At 41.4% G+C, this 20,917-nt stretch overlaps 2 protein-coding genes across 4 annotated transcripts in view; one reads left to right on the forward strand and one right to left on the reverse strand.

The window, feature by feature from the left end:
• On the forward strand, window positions 1–14,944 carry fbxo18 (F-box DNA helicase 1). The gene is made up of 21 exons (XM_061075766.1): window positions 1–294; window positions 1,938–2,105; window positions 2,267–2,703; window positions 3,368–3,504; window positions 3,824–3,971; window positions 4,127–4,308; window positions 4,402–4,476; window positions 5,182–5,273; window positions 5,879–6,047; window positions 6,309–6,528; window positions 6,617–6,704; window positions 6,804–6,899; window positions 7,001–7,137; window positions 7,770–7,866; window positions 8,026–8,192; window positions 9,234–9,309; window positions 9,426–9,620; window positions 9,817–9,942; window positions 10,139–10,245; window positions 12,476–12,610; window positions 12,941–14,944. The coding sequence occupies exons 1-21, from the start codon at window positions 276–278 to the stop codon at window positions 13,085–13,087; spliced, it is 3,018 nt and encodes a 1,005-aa protein (XP_060931749.1). The 5' UTR covers window positions 1–275; the 3' UTR covers window positions 13,088–14,944.
• LOC133007957 (mucin-2-like) overlaps window positions 13,888–20,917 on the reverse strand; it is a 22,279-nt gene continuing 15,249 nt past the window's right edge. The window contains exons 5-12 of one of the 3 annotated variants that reach the window (XM_061075769.1): window positions 20,481–20,528; window positions 19,282–19,395; window positions 18,835–18,882; window positions 17,637–17,753; window positions 17,188–17,235; window positions 16,002–16,088; window positions 15,584–15,674; window positions 13,888–15,398 (exon numbers count right to left, since the gene is read on the reverse strand). In XM_061075769.1, the coding sequence (XP_060931752.1) occupies window positions 15,317–15,398; window positions 15,584–15,674; window positions 16,002–16,088; window positions 17,188–17,235; window positions 17,637–17,753; window positions 18,835–18,882; window positions 19,282–19,395; window positions 20,481–20,528 (635 nt within the window). In that variant the 3' untranslated portion in view covers window positions 13,888–15,316. Of the gene's footprint in view, window positions 15,399–15,583; window positions 15,675–16,001; window positions 16,089–17,187; window positions 17,236–17,636; window positions 17,754–18,834; window positions 18,883–19,281; window positions 19,399–20,480; window positions 20,529–20,917 lie in introns of all 3 variants that reach the window. The other 2 variants (XM_061075770.1, XM_061075768.1) reach the window with 2 other exon arrangements.

The following is a 20,917-nucleotide window of genomic DNA, read 5'->3' on the forward strand; positions in this document are numbered from 1 at the left end:
TGCTTTCTTCACCCACGACTCAAACTTTAGAACCGCAGCTTTTAGCTTCTTAGAAGTTGATTCTCGCTTTTCCTTACAAACACACATCAACAAGTCGCTAATGGTGTTTATTGAATCTGTTTAAATCAACGAGCGCGAGTCACAGTTGTGTATTCTGCAGAAACCGGGAGGACATCGTTGAACAAGCTAGCTCCAGTCATTGTTTACTTTCATGGAGCCTAACCCGCTAAGGACGGAGAGTTTCTGCTTGGCTTAAATGTTTGGTAGACCCGACGATGGAGGTGGCTGTGAAAGGTAAGGACCCTCATACCAAAGACATGGACACACCCCTAGGTTTTGTTGTAAATTTCGCAGTTCTTCAAAGGCCACCTACAGAAATGTTCACCTGTACTGAGGAGAAACGAGGTCTTATGGTTTTGAGACACTGGCAAACTGCTCCTGGTGTCTTTTCTCGCACCGCCCACCCTCCTCTTCCTCCTCCTCTCCCCCACTTCTCTCCTCCACTTCTCTCCTCGTCCTCCACCAGTTATCTCCTCCTCCTCGCCACCACTTCTCTCCTCGTCTTTCACCAGTTATCTCCTCCTCCTCCTCCTCCTCACCACTTCTCTCCTCGTCTTCCACCAGTTATCCCCTCTTCCTCCTCTCTTTACCACTGCTCTCCTCGTCCTCCTCTTCCTTCACAAATGTCCTCCTTCCTCTTCACCACTTCTGTCCTCTTCGACCTCTCTTCACCACTTTACTCTTCCTCCTCTTGACCACTTATTTCTTCGTCCTTCACCAGGTATCTCCTCTTCCTCCTCTCTTATCACTGCTCTCCTCGTCCTCCTCTTCCTTCACCAGTTTCCTCCTCTTCACCACTTCTTACCTCTTCGACCTCTCAACACTCTACTACTCTTCCTCCTCCACATCTTCTGTCTTTACCACCTCACTCCTTCTCCTCCTCTTCACCACTTCTCTCCTCTTCCTCCTTGTAATGCAGAAAACCCCAGATAAGGGGTGGGGGGCCTGGCTGGCACTGAAAACTTGAGGGGAAAAAGCAATACTGAAGAAGGAGTAGATTGCATTTTATTAACAAGAAGGTTCTACAACAGAAAGACAAATATCCCTGGGAAATGCAAAAAAAACAATAAATCTAAAACTAAAAAAATCTGCAGCCTCACCGCAAGCCGCCAACTCCTCTCTCCCCCATTCACTACTGACTGGCATTCACCTTTATATCCTCACTTGCCTGGAACCTACCACCTTTGCTGGCAAGTATGAGGTGAGCTAAACAGAAAGACAAAGAGAGATTACACTCAAGACAAGACCAAGTTTGGACTCTGCTGACCTCACAATTCAACCTATCTGCACAAATACAGCAGATAAATGCAATAGGTTGAATAAAGTGTAATCTAATGCAGCACACTTGTCCCATTCTCTGTCCCCTTGAGTCTGCACCGCTCCTCCTTTTTCACAGACCTGATCGTGCAAACCTGTTCTCACTCTCCCTGATCGACCTGCTGATCTGACCCCACGTAGCTAGGGCAACATAACCAAATGAACACAACAAAATAAACTGTCAACACAAACTTGCTGTAAAAACAATACGACACACAACTCAAAACCAGGTTATCGACATAATCTCACCGATAATCTAAATTCCAATGACCAAGTGTTTTAATATAGGGAGACAGGGCCGAGTGAAAGCACCGTTTTCAGACTCCTTCTCTCCTCTTCCTCCTCTCTTCACTACTTCTCTCCATGGACTCCATTGTCGCCTCATTGTGTTGTTGATGTGTTGGCTGTCTCTCTTTAACATTTGCAGCTCTGTTGTTATTTGGTGCTACACTGACTAAACATTGTGTTTACCTTTGTAGATATACTAATAAGTAGCTGTCTGACAGTATGTAGGAACAATCCCAATACATTACTGAATGTTGTGTGCTTTGGTTTCCAAGCGAATGTCAAGAGGAGGCACCTGAATGCAAACGAGTGCGATGAACTGGCACAAAGTGCAGAGGGCACTAATGCCCTTACCCAGCCCCACACCTTCAACCAGGGGCAGGGCAGCTGTGAGCCCAACAAGTGGCTTTTCCCCAGAACAACCACCAAGCGACGGAAATGTGGTAATGACACTTTTGAATATCACTGATTGTCAAATTAAAGAAACCCCGAGAGGACATCAGTGCATGGCATGTATTTAGGGGCTGTTTTATCCACTGACCTTTCTGTTGTTTTGTTCATAAAAATGATGATAGATCTTTGTCCTTTCTCTTTCACTCTCAAGGGATGGTTTCACAGCCTCAGCTCGAGGAAGAAGAGGTTGATGAGATTGATGATGACAGCCTCCTTGCTGCTGCACTTTCTTCAGAATATCATGAAAAGAACGAGGAGCAGGAGGAGGTTGACGACTCCTCCCTGCTAGCTGCTGAGGAGAAGGTGGATTACCTGGAGGGAATGACGGCGGAAATGTTTGGGGTAGATGATGACTTTGAAATATGTGACAGAGACAATCACAACCAGGAAGAGGAGGTGGAGCCCCTTCCCGATGCTCACTATGGGCTGGTAGGCAGCAGCAAGGACCTGCTGCAGCCCCACGGCTGCATACATGACCTTCCAGTGGAGGTGCTGAGGCAGGTGCTGGGCTACATCCCTGCCCAGGACCTCTACCGCAGCATCAGCCTCGTCTGCCATTACTGGAGGAGCATTGTCCAGGACACCAAGGTGAAACAAAACACAGTTTGTACTGAAGTTCATCTTCACATACACTCAGGAATTAGCAGGAATAATACTGAAACAAATTTTAAGAGAGCTTGTCCAGTAGTATGATTTTCTGATTGATTACTCTGTGCCCCTGACAAAAGAAAATTGGTAAAAACAAGACTTTTAGCACATTGTACAACCCATATTGACACATAACAATTTGATTCAACATCTTCTGCCCTTAACCCTCGACCATAGTGAGGGAAAACTACCCCAAAAAACCTTTAACAAGGGACATAACAGAAACCTCAAAGGAGTCGCAAGTGAGGAATGTCTCTCCCAGGATGGACAAAGGTTTAAGGGTACAAACGACCCATAATGGAACACTGTAAAAGACTTTTACACTGTTTCAACAAGAATATCTGTTATTATGAATAAATAAGTAATTGTTTAGCTCTGAAAAACTAAACTTATATAACCTCCATTTTTTAAAAGCACACTCAGCATAGTCTTTTCCATTTATTTGGTTATGTCACTGTGCAAAAACCCACAGATGCTGCACCTAACTCTTATATCTGATCAACTTTCCCATGTCGTGAATGTATCATATGACTTTCTGTCTAAAACTCAGAGGAAAAGTTAAGCTCACCAAATGAACTTGGACGTTGTGTGTTTCTCCTTTCAGTTTTTGCCCTTCAAGAAACAATACTACCGCTACATGATGAGAGAGAAGGACGCCGAGCTAGAGATGGTGTCCAACCTGAAGGACAGCGACATAACAGAACCAGCATTGACACAGCACAGCATACGAAATCTCATTATGTAAGTCTGCATTTACTTAAGCCATGATCACACTACACAACTTTCAAATGGGTGTAAATGGACAACTTTGTCAACTGTTTATTTAAATGATATTAAAGACATGAATTAAGACAAAGCTAAGCAACTGTCGAAAGAAACACAAATCTGTGTAGATTTATGAAAACGTTAAAAGCATTATTTCATCTGATCCTTAATTACTGTTTCAGTGTGGCTAAATAATATGGTGTCAAATTGCATAAGCAAGGGAAGGCTGGCATATATTTTCATATGTTGACTGTGGTAAATATCCTAACTTTGTGTGTGTGTGTGTGTTGTTTAGTTTGATGGCTCAACATAAGGTTGGAGAGCGGGTGAGTCCCGAGGACATCCTGGTGTGTGTTAAGAAACATCGCCTCTTTCCTGAGGCTGAGGCCTCCATCAGATTACGTATTCCTGATATTCAGAAGTACTTTAACCATGCCTCTGAGGTACAATTCACACACAGACAACCAAAACTCACAATTCCTTGTATAATCAGGTGTAGAAAATTAAGTTAAATGTGTCAAAATGAGGCGTGTGTGGTGTCTACTGATAACTTTGAGAAAAATGTGAAATCTTTACATGATTCATGTCTGATCTCCAGGGTCCCAACCCATGTGCAGCCATGGCGATCATATTGATCCTAAGTGAGAATGTTGGTGACGTGCAGGACTTGGTGTCTCTGCTCTCCGGGTGCATGTCGCACTCTGCCATTACAGAGTACCTCAGCCACATGGCCATGATGTTGCTGGCTTTAGAGAGAAGTCAAATCCAGATAAGTAACAGGTAAAACTCCCAAGTGTCCCCATTTATCTGCCCACATCCTTCATCGCTCCATGTCACCCTCCCCATGATTTTTCTTCTTCTCTGCCTCTTCAGGTTGCATTACAACATCTACTATGTGCTTCACCTGATGGAGAACGGGCCCTTTTCTGTGAGATCCACTCAGAATGGGTGAGGGCAAAAACTTTTTCTGAGAAATAATTGAATCCTACTTTGTTTATCATTCATAATATCTGCAGTGTCGGCTCACCAGTATTTGACAAATTAAAGATTATTTATTTGATGATAAACGGAAATGAACATACTAGGTTTTTATGGTAGTACAAAAAAAGAAACAAACTCTGCGGCCTGTGGCAAAGTTATGTAATCAGTATGTGTCTGGACATCGATAACAGAGTATGGCAGCAACCCTAAATTCCACTCACTATACCTTTTTTTAACCAAAGTAATGGTTTGTCTGCTGCTCGGTGGATGTTTTTCAAACTTTTCTGTTGACCGTTGCGTGTAGAAATCCCAGCAGTTTTAGAAATACTCACGCCAGCTCATATGACACCTACAAGGATCATGCTACAGCCAAAGTTCACATTCAGATATTTGATGTTAACATGACTAAAGCCCCGACCAGATCCTGCATGAGTTTTATGCAGGTAGAACATGTCAATTACAGCCTTATTGCTTTTGCTGGTTTTCTAAAAGTGCCAAAATGTATCCAAGCTGAACTCATCATGTTGTATCTAGTTTGGTTTGTTATCACTGCCATTAAAGGTAACTGTGGGTCACTCAAGCTTTTTAAGTGATGAAGTACAACTTGTAATAAGTATATGAAGGATATTCGTTTTAGTCTTACCATTTGTTGTGTGCGTGTGTTTCTGCTAGGCTGCCTCAGATGCAGCTCACCTGTGAACAGCAGCACATCCTCAGTCACGACATCCAGGACGACCATGTGGTCAAGATCATAGCTTTTGCAGGTACGTGGGGTTGGTGGTGGTGTGATGGTCACTGCTCCTCATGGCCCATTGTGCAGCCCATAAACTCACTGAACACACCAAGTAAATGCAGGAACCACAGAACAACCATTTTAAAACAACACTATAGTTGCACTATTTCCTGTTTTTGTAAAGCAGACCCATAACTAGATTTAATTACACATCATCTGAAACATCACCAGGGGGCGTTCTTTCTCCTTTAGACAGTTAATCCATACCAGCCGTCATTTTAAACCTTCATTTTTTTTTTTATCATGTAGCGACAGGTTTCTTTGAGCTGCATGTCGGCTCCAATGTTTTCTGAAGAGCTGATCCGGATATCTAATACGAAAATGTGTTGTTTTGATTACTTCTCATCAAGGGGTTTTGCAGACATTTCTCAGCTGTGTTCTGGTACAAAGTGTCTTTAAAACTCTGGTAACATTCCAGGAGGTAGTCTGAAAGTCTTAAATGTGTCATTGAAACACATGAACTGCCTGTAGATGTGAAAAAGGTTATCAATATGTTCTATCAGTGCCAGTGTGGTAAGTGTGAAAAAAAAAAAAAAAATTTCCTCAGAATCATATCTTCAGTGCTGTCTGTCACAGGTACAGGAAAGACGACCACATTGGTGAAGTATGCCGAGCAGCGTCCGCACCTACACTTCCTGTATGTGGCTTTCAACAAGTCGGTGGCTTGTGAGGCAGAGCGCCGCTTCCCCAAGAATGTGGACTGCAAGACCGTCCACTCGTTGGCCTTCAGTGATGTCGGGCGGATGTGAGAACCCAGATGCTCCAAGTAGAAGTCATACATTTAGACTGTTTGGGTCCATGAAGGCAAACGAACTGTAGCATTTGTTTTGCTTAAGAAATTTCATTCCTCTGTGGACAACTGTATGTCCATTTATATCCAGTGTGACATACAAGCACGGCAGCAGAATTATCTTGAACTTGTTTTCCCTGGTTTTTGTAGAAACGTTTACCTAACGGACAGCTGTTTATTTTCACTTCCTGTGCTATGCGGTCTCCCCGGCATCAGGTATCATAATCGTCAGAAGCTGACCTTTACCCTGAAGCCGTATACTATCAGTTCTGTGCTGCCTAAAGGCCGAGGTGGCTATACCAAGGCCAAAGTGTTGACCACGACTCTCAACACATTCCTGGCTTCAGCAGACCCGACCATCACCACTAGCCATGTCGCCAGCACCCACGTATCTAATCACGGCAATAAGACGATAATAACAAATGAGGAAAAATTGGTATGAATGCGAACAGCTGACACAACTTTGTGCTTTCAGTTTCGTAATATATTATTAAATTTAACTGTCTTTTATTTTGAAATCCTAGTTGGTTGTCAATGATGCACAGACGATATGGAAGAAGATGAAAGATCTCAATGAAAAAAGTGCACAGGCATACTACATGACCCATGATGGTAAATCAACTGTAAAAAAAAAAAATGAATGTATAAAATATCTGTTATAATCTGAAGAGAAACAATGAAGCCATGGTAACTTGACCTTTTCATTCAAAGGTTATCTCAAATTATGGCAGCTCAAATCCCCAAAACCCTGCCTGTCGGACCAGTACGATGTCATTTTCATCGATGAGGCCCAGGACTGCACTCCAGGTGATGATCAAGAGCAGATACTGACCTGCAGGATTGTTGAAGAGCATGATTTCTTTTTTTTTTTGTGAGAATGACGACGTCTTCTTTTTCCTTCCTCTCAGCCATTATGGACGTGCTGCTGTCTCAGAAGTGTGGGAAGATCCTGGTCGGAGATCCTCATCAGCAGATCTACACCTTCAGAGGAGCCGTCAATGCTCTGCATGTTGTTGACCACACAGACATCTACTACCTGACACGGGTAAACACATACACACTGCAGATAAGAGAAGTTTAGAATACGTACAACATAATAGATTGGGGTCGGTAAATGAATGGTAGTTACAAAAAACTTTTGAAATCGATCCAGTGGATCGTCTCTGCTGGGAGTCGCGACAGCGGCAGGAGCTACAATGTAATGAGGCAACAGCAACAGTGCATGAAATGTCCAAACTTTTCTCACATTTTTATACTGGGTCTTTGCTTAGAGTCTGCCAACATTTTTTGACAATTGAATTAACCATTAATCCAAATAGCCACAAGGCAAGAGATTTAATCAGATGTATTCCTAATAACCTATTCAAGAATGAGTCCCTGCCTCTTTAACACTTCTCCAGCATGGGTCATTGTCCTTTTAAATTGAGTAAAACCCATATGCAGTGGTTCAAGTAACTTCTGTTAATTATTTTCTACATTTGTGAAACATTATTGTTAAATCTGTTCATCTATCTAGAATATATTAAGTTATGTGCAAGATACTGATTACTAGGGAAGATTATTAGGGAAGTGATTGTTTAAAGGTTTGTTCATCACCATATTCAGTTTTATTCAGGTTATATTTTTTTCTACATTTAATCCAAAAAATGAACTTTTGTGGCACTCGTGTTTATGCAGAGCTTTCGGTTTGGTGCGGAGATCGCCTACGTGGCAGCCACCATCCTCAAAGTGTGTAAGCGAGTCCAGAAGACTCTGGTAGGAGGCAAGCAGAAGGGTAAATACAGCCAATGGTGGCCTTTTGATATTTTCTCTTCTTGAAAATGTAGGGACACGATTTCAATGCCCCTTAAACTTGATTTAATAAGACATTAAGAGATGTGATTGGTTGATTTTTAGGTTAGACACGTGTGTGTGCTGTCTGTCCATTCTGTAGGTGGTGTGTTTGACCAGGCTGCAGTCAAGACCTTAGAGACTGTGAGGACGGGTGTGGGTCCTAACCCGGGGAAGATTGCCATCTTGTCTAGGTGCAATTACAGCGTGTTCAGTACAGCCGTCAGCCTGACAGACGTCAACCCGCACTGCCGGATCCACTTCATAGGAGTGAGTGTGCATGAAAACAGAAACTCGGAAATGTCTCACAACTAACATTGTGAGAACTATATCTCACAATGTTAAAGAAAGTGGGGGGGGGGGGAAATGACTGGATCTGCCCTCTGATCCAGACCCACACCAAAATTATATAGTATCTCGCCTGTTCTATGCCTTATCCTTCCACTAGGTTTTGTGGTATCCATCCTGTAGTTTTTGCTTAATCCTGCTACTTAACAACAGACAGACAAACACAGATGAAAACACACACTTGACGTTTATCACTACTTTGCTATTTCTGTCTGAAGGTTCAAGTGAATTTAGCTTCTTGTCAAGTGCTTGATCAGAACAATGATACCGTCTCTCTCTCTTGTTTCTCAGAGACAACAGGAAGGGACATTTCAGACACTTAAATGATTAGAAAAAATGCTGTGCACGCACTAATACTGTGCAGATCAAATGCCCAGGGTTCGTATCCTGGATATTTCAGCTTAATTTTTGGAATAGTTGGAGGAAGTGGAGTTGCGACGTCCATCTTTATATACAGTCTATAGTTCTGTTCCAGGTTAAGATTCCCCTCTACTAACAGTTTTAGCCAACTGCTGGCTGTTGCTTTTAAAGTGGTTCTTATCTTTCATCAAACTTGCTAAATGAAAAGCCATCTACCTATAGCAAGGCTTACTTACCATTCACAATTGATTGAAAGCTGTTTTATTTGTATAGCCCATATTCACAAATCACTATTTGTCTCAATGGGATTAACAAGGTGCAACATAGTTTGCCTTCGACCCTCAGCAAGAGTGAGGAGAAACTACCAAAACCCCCTTTTAACAGAAAAAAACCTCAGAGCAAAACCACATGTGAGGGATCACTCAGTGTTTCTGCTCTGATAAGAATTTAGTTTGGTGAAAAACATTCAGAATTTGTAATTCTCAGCATAAAATTATCAGAGTTCGAGTTACAACATCAAGTTTTAACAAACTTGTATGCACAACTGATAACTGTAAGAGGGCTGCGTTGATAAAGTGCTCACAGATCTAAATTCTCCCTCAGGATGTTAAAAACATCGGCCTGAATAGGATACTGGACATCTGGCGGCTGATGCAAGAGCCAGACCAAGAACCAAATGGTAAGGGGCTTGCAAATGCACATGCATTAAACAAGCCTGCAAATTGTATTAATTATTTCCCTTTTTTTAAGCACTAAACACGCTGACCTTAGCCATTCATGTTACTTTGTCTTCAGCCATCAAGGATCCCCTCATTCGCTCCTTTGCAAAGAAGAATCGCAGTTCCTTCTACGCCCTGAAGCAATACATCGATCAGACGGAGGACTTGGAGCTGGCGAGCAAAGTCATCATCGTTGAAAAATATAGGACTCGAATTCCCCAACTGGTGAAGCGCCTGGACACCTGCTTCGAGAGAGACTTCCGCAAAGCAGGTTTGTAGGCACACGACACGCTGAAATAATGTTAACCCAAGTGACAGATGTATTTGTGTTTGTGGGAATGTTTTCAAATCAAGCCGACAACTTTAAACTCTCTGTGTGAGAGGGGGGGGGGTTTGAATTACTCTTTAAAATCCCTGAAAAACTTGCAATGATGACAGCTTTGTTTTGCACCCGCCTCATGTTTCAGACTTCATAGTTGGAACAGTCCACAAGGCTAAAGGTCTGGAGTTCGACACTGTTATGATCAGCGAGGACTTTGCCATGGTTCCCGCTCCCGGGTACATTCTGCGCCACGATCGCAACTTCTCATTTAGTGAGTATTTTCTTTCTTCTACACATTTTATATTCTGTATATTTCTCTTATTCTGCCCCACCCAGGATGATCTGTTTCTGTTTCTCACAGTCTCTTGTGTTTGGATATTACTGTTCTGTGAGGTTGGCTCTAAAAAAAACCCTGATAGGGACCAACACTAATTACACTTAATATTTTCCTTCTCTTTCCTGTTCAGCAAACATTCCTGACGATGAGTGGAACCTGCTGTATGTGGCGGTGACTCGTGCCAAGACGACGCTGATCATCACCAAGAGCATCTACCATATCCTCACAGTGGCCGGGGTAGGACATGTCAGACAATGCCCCTCACTTTTACTCCGAATGCTTCCTCTGTGTTATTCATTACACATACACATACATATACACAGATACTAGTTTATATATATATCTTTTATATTCCAAGTTTGTCTGAGAGAGGAGGCGTTCAAAGAGCAATCTACTTTGAGTTCAACTTTTTGAACTTGAAGTTCACCTTCAGGCTCCACAGCCCCAAGTTAGTGACCTGGTGCAAAGTGGAACCAGTTGATCTGCTGGTATTTTCCAGATTTGTAAACGTCAGATGTGGTGAAACGAGCCTCGCTTAAAGTAACAAAGGCATCAGTGGGTATAATGACTAATGACTGTTAGCTTCTCAAAGTCAATCTGAAATATGACAGAACATCATTGGAACTGTAAGGACGGTGGAAGGGATTTGGAAGCTGCATACCGCTAAAAATAATGTTAAAGAAAAACTGCTTTTTTTACTTAAAGATACAGTATGTACGATTGGTAGGGATCTACAGTAGTAAAGTATTCATTCGTGTACATACATAGTATTAATAATTATGTTTTCACCAGTCAATATGAATGTGCCAATCAGAATTGCTGAAAGTACCATTAAAGTAGTCGTACCATAAAAATCTTAACAATGCGCTTCCACAGACACCAGGAAACAAACTGTATCTGACTCAGCACTTCACTGTTTAAACTTCTCTTTGCTTGTTCCCACTTCTGTTTCCCACTTAGTATGAATCGATGTCTATTGCCGTCACATGGATGTTTTTCACTACCGCATGTTAAAGGTTAAATAATACATTTCAAGATAATAATGAGGAATATGGAAACATTCCTCCAGAGAAGCCGTTACCACAGCTTCAACACTCGTGCACCTCACATTTCTGTTGAACCACATGAACTCGCATCGGCAACTTTTCTGTGGCGTAAAAACTGAAAAAAATCCTGTTGTTCCTCTTGTGGATGAAAACCCATTTACAGCAACACACTTCCCATCTGTCACAGTAGACACATCACAGAAGGTAAAGCACCACTGTAAATAAATAAATAAGTATACATTTAATAATATAAAATGTAGCTGCTTCACTGTCAGGCTTACTGGGACCCTTGACTAGAACACTTGTGTGTTTCCTGCTCCGTTGACTTGCAACTCAATGAGGGAAATCTTGCAGGGTGAAAAATGAGGCCTTTCTGGAGACAGTTGACGTCTATTGGATGCATCAGAAAGACCAGGCTACAGAAAGTTATCAAGTTAACAGTTGTATTGGCATCACCAAATCTGAGCTGCCCTTGCAAAAAGGAAAATTAAAAAAGTCACAGTGGCCACATAGCATTAGTAGTCATGTGGAGCTCCTCTATTGGACAAATATATCTAAACCTTGGCTCATCTCGCCAAACCATTGTTATCTTCTCCACCTGTGTCATTGGATGTTTTGTGCAACAAGTCTATTGAAATTCAATAGAATGCCAGGTGTAGCGATTACTCTAACTTGGTTCTTGCACTCCTGCCCTCCAGGGCGTTGTTATATAATAAATTGTCAATAAAATGGCCTTTATTGTTTATTATAGGACCCCGGTTAACGCAACAGCCCTGATGGGACCAGCACTAATCCAATAAATCAATAAACAGTTTTATTCAAATACTATCTAATTAACTGGAAGTCTAAAAACTAAGTACACTCAGTTTACACTGTCTGTAAAGTCAAGGAAACCGTCATTTAGTCCAAAGTCTCCACTTTGCTACTTATTTTTTTTTTCTTTTGACTTATTACTTACTTTTTACAGATGTCCTTCTGACGCCCTCCTCTAGAGAACAAGTAAACACAAAACCCTGGAATGTGTTCTGCATGTTTGCAATCCCACAGGTCCGATGACTTTACCAGAAATATTTGTCGCTACTGGTAACGTTCATCTGTATAGGTCTAAGGATTTGTTGTGTTTTTACAGTGCAGACAACATTGAGTTAGGCTCAAATTTACTGAAAAACTAAAAAAAAGGCTGAAACAGGTGTAATGCAAACAGCACATCTGCTCAATAAGACTAAAACTAATTCTATCAATAACAAAGTTTAGATCATTTAAACTGGCATCATTGGATTTGGAAAAAAGCATACACCAAAGGCCTGTACACTTAAAAAATTATATATTTTTATATTTAACTATGAATATATCGATGTTCCCTCTAAGTACAACAATCTTATCTGTGTGCCACAATCTTTTCTCCCCCACATCGTCGACAGGAATACTTCTTGAAGTCGCAGATGCCCAACTCCCTGATGAAGGAGGGCAAGGCTCTCACCTGCTCCCTCACCAACTGTGCCAACTGCATCAAGCCAGACATGGCGTTCATCATGTCCACACAACAGACGATTTTTGTAAGGAAATGTCTAACCCTCAGTGATACCTCTTTTCCACCAAAATAATCGAGTGTACACAGGCTTTGTTAAACGTAAACCCCTTAACTGCCATGAAATGCCTCACTGTTGCAGACAAGAGCCAGATGTTAGTGGGGGGTTTTGAGATAAATACATATTCTAACGCCTCCTAAATCCTAGACTATCTACAACCAGGAATGTATTGTTTGCCTGAACTAACCAGTTTGCATTAGAGTTGGTGTTAAAATTACAACGTCAAGTCTTGTGTTGTTATACCTTCAGCTCGCTACGATTTCTTTTTTAAAGCCTCCCTCATTTGTCTGTATCTAGACTGATGGCGTGTCCGACGGCGGTCCGCTGTGCGAGGAGTGTGTGTGGCAACGCATCGGACCTACAGCCCTCCTCATGCTCAATGAGCGTCTCTCAACGGCTGAAATACCAGGACAATTTGGTCAGCCTATCGTCCGTGGCTTCTAAAGCTATTTCCATTTTTTAAAAATGTTTTTATTTGTTAACTAGAAGTTGTTAGTGACCTTCAATGCACTGTTCAGGATAGGAACAGAGTATGAATGTAAGGTGCTCGCCAGCGATCACTGCTTACTGACTACCATGTGATCTTGTTTTTTAAAAACTGTTTCCCGTGTTTGTTTCTTTCTGTGAGATAAATGGGATTGCTCTATAATGTACGGTTGAGATTATCAGCCAATAGCATCCAGTGATACTCCGGAGGACTGGCATTAAAAGAGCAAACATTGACTCAAAACGTAAATCTGCGGACAAATGGGTTTACAAGTGTATTTCCTCTACATGTCACTTTTTCCTGTTCAGGCTCAAGCGATAACAATCCTCAACTCCTGTGTGTACGATGGTTTCCTCTGACTGAAGCTCGCTCTGTTCCAAGTCTCCAGTGCCTAACAGTTGCTATCAAAACATCCCGAGCTTCACTGTTCACTGACAACAGTTCCAGTCAAGACTAATCAAAAACAAAACAGCTTCCCAAGACCACGACGACATAAAGAACCATCATCGAACATTGATTGATGGGGAAGGTTTATTAATCCTTATCAGATTTCCTGATGCTGTCAACACTTTTCGAGCGGTATAAATTCTCAAACATGTTATTACAGGTTTATAAATATGACTTTGAGCTCCTGAACTTTCCGTCCACTCAAGTGTGATACGGCAATATAACAGGAAAATGTCTGGACGTGTTTGGAGAACTCATTCAGGTGAACTTGGAAAGTGAATCAATCGAGTTACTCTCTCATATTGCGTTTTATCAGATTTTATTTTCTGCAGCAACACACATATTTAAATGGAGGGCAATATTCTGACTATTACACTGATTATGATGTTTACACAAGTTGCTAATACAATATTTCATTGATGTTGAATATTATAATTATATTGTTTTAAATATTAAAGAGCATAGGACCTTGTAATGCCATTAACACGAATACATCTCTATATAATGTGACTAATATGCCACATGTCTTATTTTAAGTATTGCTTGTTCCAAGTGTGACCTTGATCAAGGTAAGATAGAAAAAAATGCTGTTTACATGACAGGAAAGACGTCAGATAAAAAAAATTAATTGTCAAAAGGCCATGTTTGCATTTTAACAGAACAAGTTAATGCCACTAAGCAGAACATATTTCATTATATATAGTTGTCCGTATATATATATATAAAATCAGGTGTAAAATAGGTGATGACCTGTATCAACACCATGCATGAACAAACAGTGTCACACACAACCAGGGATGTAGCTACCATTTCTGACAGTGAGGTCACTTCATTGATATTTATGCATTTTGAGGGGCTATTTACAAGTTCTGAAATAAAAAAAACCCGTCTCCAACTCTAACCCAGAGGACATCAAGAACATCATCCAGACCCAGAAGCTGTGCAGTAGTGATGGTGGTGTGGAAGTTTCCTATGTTTTTTATCGCATCATGTTTTTATGTCGGGCCAGCATGTCCCATTCACTACCATGGAGGAGGCTGGTTTATAAGCTATAAGCAACCAAGGGGGCTTCAAGGCACTTTGGCTTCTCTTTTGTCATCAATCTTTATATGCAGTCTATCGTTAGGACCTTATCAGCTGATCAGTCATTGACCTCATTGCACCAAAGAGCCTTCAGCAGTCGATACGAGAGCGACACGTTGATGTTGAGCTTTTTAATTGTTATTTTTCTGTGCATTTAGTTTAAGCTCTCACTGGGGTCGACGAGATTTTCAGCTTGTAAAGTGACGTTCAAAAGAAATGCCAAACCTTGTAGTTGGAAATCAATATATAATATATATATGTATTACAAAAATAAAATGAAAGTGTGCGTCTTCCAAAGTTCAAACACTGTGTACGACATTAAGTTACATGTACTCTGTTTTTATACCTGAATCTGATTGGACAAAGATAGTCCAATCACAAAGCACAGTCAGTTACGTTCCTGGACGCTGCACGGCCACATTTCAGGCAGCTCAACCACCTGTTCTCTGATAGGACAGTTTGACGCTGCTTTGTGATTGGATTGTCATAGTCCAATCGGATTCAAGTCCAACAAAAAGTCTAAACTCACACCTAGTGTCAAACTTATTGAGAACTTGAACTTTTCAGGCAGATTCACCACAGGGTTTTACAAAGGCTGACTTACAGCTTTAAACTCTTGACTTCCTGTGTCAGCGGAAGGTTGCAGGTTACAAACTCTACGATGCCGGTTCAGCTGGAACGTGATTCATGGAAATCCTTTCTTCATCTGTCGCAGGCCTGTCATTTCTTTGAGACTTCCTGAGGAATGAAGACAACGGTGATACAATTAAAACCCTAAGTGAACACACATGATTTGAAGGCAGAAATGTGAATCAAATTGTTCTACCTCAATTTTAGTTATTTCATGAAGTGAAAGAAAGTGTAACAAAACATAATTGCAGGTATATAATTCATTCTTAAACCCTTAATGTTCACATCATTACCTTCTATAACACACGTAGCTGATTCCCATTAAAGCGCAGACGATCACCAGTGAAGCGCAGACAATCAGGGCTGTTGTTGTCGTGCCAAGCCCTATAAAAGAAAGAGGAAACTAAATGTAAAGCCATTTCCTTCCTGTATGCTCCATTACAGCATTTGCTTCATGTAGTGATCCCAAGCCTTTCATGTGTATGTCTTTAGCAGTTAACTAACAAAATATGGAAAGATAACAAAATGACAGGAAATAGATAAATCTGTGGAACATCAAAAATTATGGTAAAACTTGGAGGAGGGTGGTCACCGAATGTCCTGATGAGTATTTATCCTTTAAAAGCATCACTCGCTCATTTACAAATATCACAGGTCAGATCATACCAGGATATGTGGTGAAACTTGGTACTGTGACAGTGTGAAACTTACTGTGGTCAGTGTTGCCGGACAGGTGAGAATTATCCGTCCTGTTATTGGGAATCTGGTTGGACGAGGTTGGTGTCGTCGAGTCTGTTGCTACGTTTTTAGGATGTGAAAGAAAGGATTTGTAAGATTTTCCTGTGGGTTCGATAATGTATTTACCGATCTGCATTTAAGAAATTCGTGGAAACCTTGCCCGAAGTCTCAAGACGTGATTTACACAGTACTGCTGATTTTTCATGTAACCCTTATTTAAATTGATTAAAAAAAGAGCAAACATTTTGATAGAAATTCCTGTAGAATACATCAACTCAATAAATAAGAGAATAAAGAATTTGTAATTTAAATATGGCAGCAAACATTTGACTAAATGTGTCATTTTTAGGTTGTCGTGTGGTGTTTAAAATAATTCACAAGATGTAAACATGTTTTCATCTTATATGCTACAATATACAAAATATTGTAAATATTGAAGTAAAACCACTAAAATGGCCTAAAATGCTCTAAAGTGTGTCATTAAAAGCAACACCTTTCACATTATGGTCATTTGACTCATGCACCACTTTCAGGGATGCAGGGGGAGCTGGAGCCAATCCCAGCTGACATTGGTCCCCAGTGCATCACAGACCCAACACACAGAGACATCGAGTCAAGTTACAAGCTCAAATCAATCATTACGGTCTTTGGATTTTGGATTTAGGGAGGAAGCCGGAGTACTCGGAGAAAACCCACGCAAACACGGACCAGAGAACACGCAAACACAATACAGAAAACCCCTGGCCCAACAGGGATTCGAACCGGAGACCTTCATTCTGTGAAGTATCTTTCCATCGCGCTGCCGATGCTAACAGAAATGATCTCAAACAGACAGTTGTGGAATTTTCTGCTCTTCACCTCCAACAGTTCAAACAATTACAGAGCTCACTGATGTTGTGGGGTTGTTGAACCATCTGCAAACGCACACCATGATAAATTGCCTCACATTGCACATGCTAAATCTTACTGTGCATGTTGTAGCTTTTTTGTTTTGTTTACATGCACGCTCTTCACCCACTGCACGGTTGAATACACCTGATGAAGCTTCTTTGATAAGCAGTTTTTTTGCCCTTTATTGATTAAAACCAGGAAGTCATGTCGTAAAAGTTAAGACTTTCCACTATTTTCCACTTGATTCATGCAGACAGGGAGGACTCACTTGTTACTGGGATCTTTGGTGGAAGTGTTGTGGTTCTCGCGGGGTCGGCTAAAAAGTAGAAAAGAGAAGTCTCAAGACATGATTTACACAGTACTGCGGATTTTTCATCTAACCCTTATTTAAATTGATTAAAAAAAGAGCAAACATTTTGATAGAAATTCCTGTAGAATACATCAACTCAATAAATAAGAGAATAAAGAATTTGTAATTTAAATATGACAGCAAACATTTGACTAAATGAGTCATTTTTAGGTCGTCATGTGGTGTTTACAATAATTCACAAGATGTAAACATGTTTTCATCTTATATGCTACAATATACAAAATATTGTTGGATACAAGAGTGATGGAAAATACTTGAGTGAATCTCAATTCTTCGATGTGCCTGGGAGTAATTTGCTGGAAGTCCCCAAAATGTGTGTGTGTGTGTGTGTGTGGTGAGCTTCTTACCCGGTGAGTAATCAACCTGCTCATCAAGGTACGTAGGCTTGAGGCTGTTTGTCTGCAGAACCCCAGTAGATGAGGAGCTTCCGCTCTGAGTCATCCGAAGATCGGTGAAAGACGCTGCTGATGACGAGACAAGATTTGTTTCTACTAACAAAGCTGAGGGCATGACCATCTCCTACTGCTAACATCACTCATACTACTACTAATATCTATGTCACTTCACTGTTGCTTCCTCTACCATCACTACTATTAATAAAACTACCGCTAAATAACGTTGTTTTTCATGTCCAACATTCACTCTCATTTTGTAGCTCTGTTCTGGTCTTCACCAACCCCTGAGCAAAAATACCTGGCTCTGTGGCTGCTGATCGCTCCAGTATGTTTGCCACCTAACTACGGGCCTAACTTTGTGCACGTGCTGGTGGTGTTTGCCAGGTGGATTTCAAAGGCAGCAGTGAAAATGAGCCCAGACAGAAGAGTTGTGGGAAGTAAAACCACTAAAATGGCCTAAAATGCTCTAAAGTGTGTCATTAAAAGCAACACCTTTCACATTATGGTCATTTGACTCATGCACCACTTTCAGGGATGCAGGGGGAGCTGGAGCCAATCCCAGCTGACGTTGGTCCCCAGTGCATCACAGGCCCAACACACAGAGACATCGAGTCAAGTTACAAGCTCAAATCAATCATTACTGTCTTTGGATTTAGTGTGGAAGCCGGAGTACCAGGAGAAAACCCACGCAAACACGGACCAGAGAACACGCAAACACAATACAGAAAACCCCTGGCCCACCGGGATTCGAACCGGAGACCTTCACTCTGTGAAGTATCGTTGCATCGCGCTGCCGATGCTAACAGAAATGATCTCAAACAGACAGTTGTAGAATTTTCTGCTCTTCACCTCCAACAGTTCAAGCAAATACAGAGCTCACTGATGTTGTGGGGTTGTTGAACCATCAGCAAACGCACACCATGATAAATTGCCTCACATTGCACATGCTAAATCTTACTGTGCATGTTGTAGCTTTTTTGTTTTGTTTACATGCACGCTCTTCACCCACTGCACAGTTGAATACACCCGATGAGGCTTCTTTGATAAGCAGTGCTTTTGCGCTTTATTGATTAAAGCCAGGAAGTCATGTCGTAAAAGTTAAGACTTGTCACTATTTTCCACTTGATTCATGCAGACAGGGAGGACTCACTTGTTACTGGGATCTTTGGTGGAAGTGTTGTGGTTCTCGCGGGGTCGGCTAAAAAGTAGAAATGAGAAGTCTCAAGACATGATTTACACAGTACTGCTGATTTTTCATGTAACCCTTATTTAAATTGATTTAAAAAAGAGCAAACATTTTGATAGAAATTCCTGTAGAATACATCGACTCAATAAATAAGAGAATAAAGAATTTGTACTTTAAATATGACAGCAAACATTTTACTAAATGAGTCATTTTTAGGTCGTCATGTGGTGTTTACAAAAATTCACAAGATGTAAACATGTTTTCATCTTATATGCTACAATATACAAAATATTGTTGGATACAAGAGTGATGGAAAATACTTTAGTGAATCTTAATTCTTCGATGTGCCTGGGAGTAATTTGCTGGAAGTGCCCAAAATGTGTGTGTGTGTGTGTGTGGTGAGCTTCTTACCCGGTGAGTGATCAACCTGCTCATCAAGTGACGTAGGCTTGAGGCTGTTTGTCTGCAGAACCCCAGTAGATGAGAAGCTTCCGCTCTGAGTCATCCGAAGATCGGTGAAAGACGCTGCTGATGACGAGACAAGATTTGTTTCTACTAACAAAGCTGAGGGCATGACCATCTCCTACTGCTAACATCACTCATACTACTACTAATATCTATGTCACTTCACTGTTGCTTCCTCTACCATCACTACTATTAATAAAACTACCGCTAAATAACGTTGTTTTTCATGTCCAACATTCACTCTCATTTTGTAGCTCTGTTCTGGTCTTCACCAACCCCTGAGCAAAAATACCTGGCTCTGTGGCTGCTGATCGCTCCAGTATGTTTGCCACCTAACTACGGGCCTAACTTTGTGCACGTGCTGGTGGTGTTTGCCAGGTGGATTTCAAAGGCAGCAGTGAAAATGAGCCCAGACAGAAGAGTTGTGGGAAGTAAAACCACTAAAATGGCCTAAAATGCTCTAAAGTGTGTCATTAAAAGCAACACCTTTCACATTATGGTCATTTGACTCATGCACCACTTTCAGGGATTCAGGGGGAGCTGGAGCCAATCCCAGCTGACGTTGGTCCCCAGTGCATCACAGGCCCAACACACAGAGACATCGAGTCAAGTTACAAGCTCAAATCAATCATTACTGTCTTTGGATTTAGGGAGGAAGCCGGAGTACCAGGAGAAAACCCACGCAAACACGGACCAGAGAACACGCAAACACAATACAGAAAACCCCTGGCCCAACAGGGATTCGAACCGGAGACCTTCATTCTGTGAAGTATCGTTGCATCGCGCTGCCAATGCTAACAGAAATGATCTCAAATAGACAGTTGTAGAATTTTCTGCTCTTCACCTCCAACAGTTCAAGCAAATACAGAGCTCACTGATGTTGTGGGGTTGTTGAACCATCTGCAAACGCACACCATGATAAATTGCCTCACATTGCACATGCTAAATCTTACTGTGCATGTTGTAGCTTTTTTGTTTTGTTTACATGCACGCTCTTCACCCACTGCACAGTTGAATACACCTGATGAAGCTTCTTTGATAAGCAGTGCTTTTGCGCTTTATTGATTAAAGCCAGGAAGTCATGTCGTAAAAGTTAAGACTCGTCACTGTTTTCCACTTGATTCATGCAGACAGGGAGGACTCACTTGTTACTGGGATCTTTGGTGGAAGTGTTGTGGTTCTCGCGGGGTCGGCTAAAAAGTAGAAATGAGAAGTTGGACATTTTTATCGACCTACTGCAACAACAAACTATGACTAAGTTGGAAAATAAATATATAAAACTGGATCTAAGTGCAAGAGAGAGTATCAGGCAAGCTGTAAAAACCGATGGATCTAATACTTGCCATGATACTAAAGTGGACTTTGCCTGATTACCTCACACTTGGCAATGCTCTCTCCAGGGTCAGGTGTGTCATGATCCATCGCTATACATCGCCAAGCACTAGATATTACTCTAAGCTGATGATATGTCGCTCCTTTTCCAGAATGCCCATCTATTTGTCAAGTGCATGAAAGAGAAGTTTGTGTGGAATGACAGCTTTTGTAGCAGAAGTGTTTCTAAGGGAGACAGGTCTTAAGTTGC

The sequence above is a fragment of the Limanda limanda genome, chromosome 1 (genome assembly GCF_963576545.1).
Source record: "Limanda limanda chromosome 1, fLimLim1.1, whole genome shotgun sequence".
NCBI lineage: Eukaryota > Metazoa > Chordata > Actinopteri > Pleuronectiformes > Pleuronectidae > Limanda > Limanda limanda.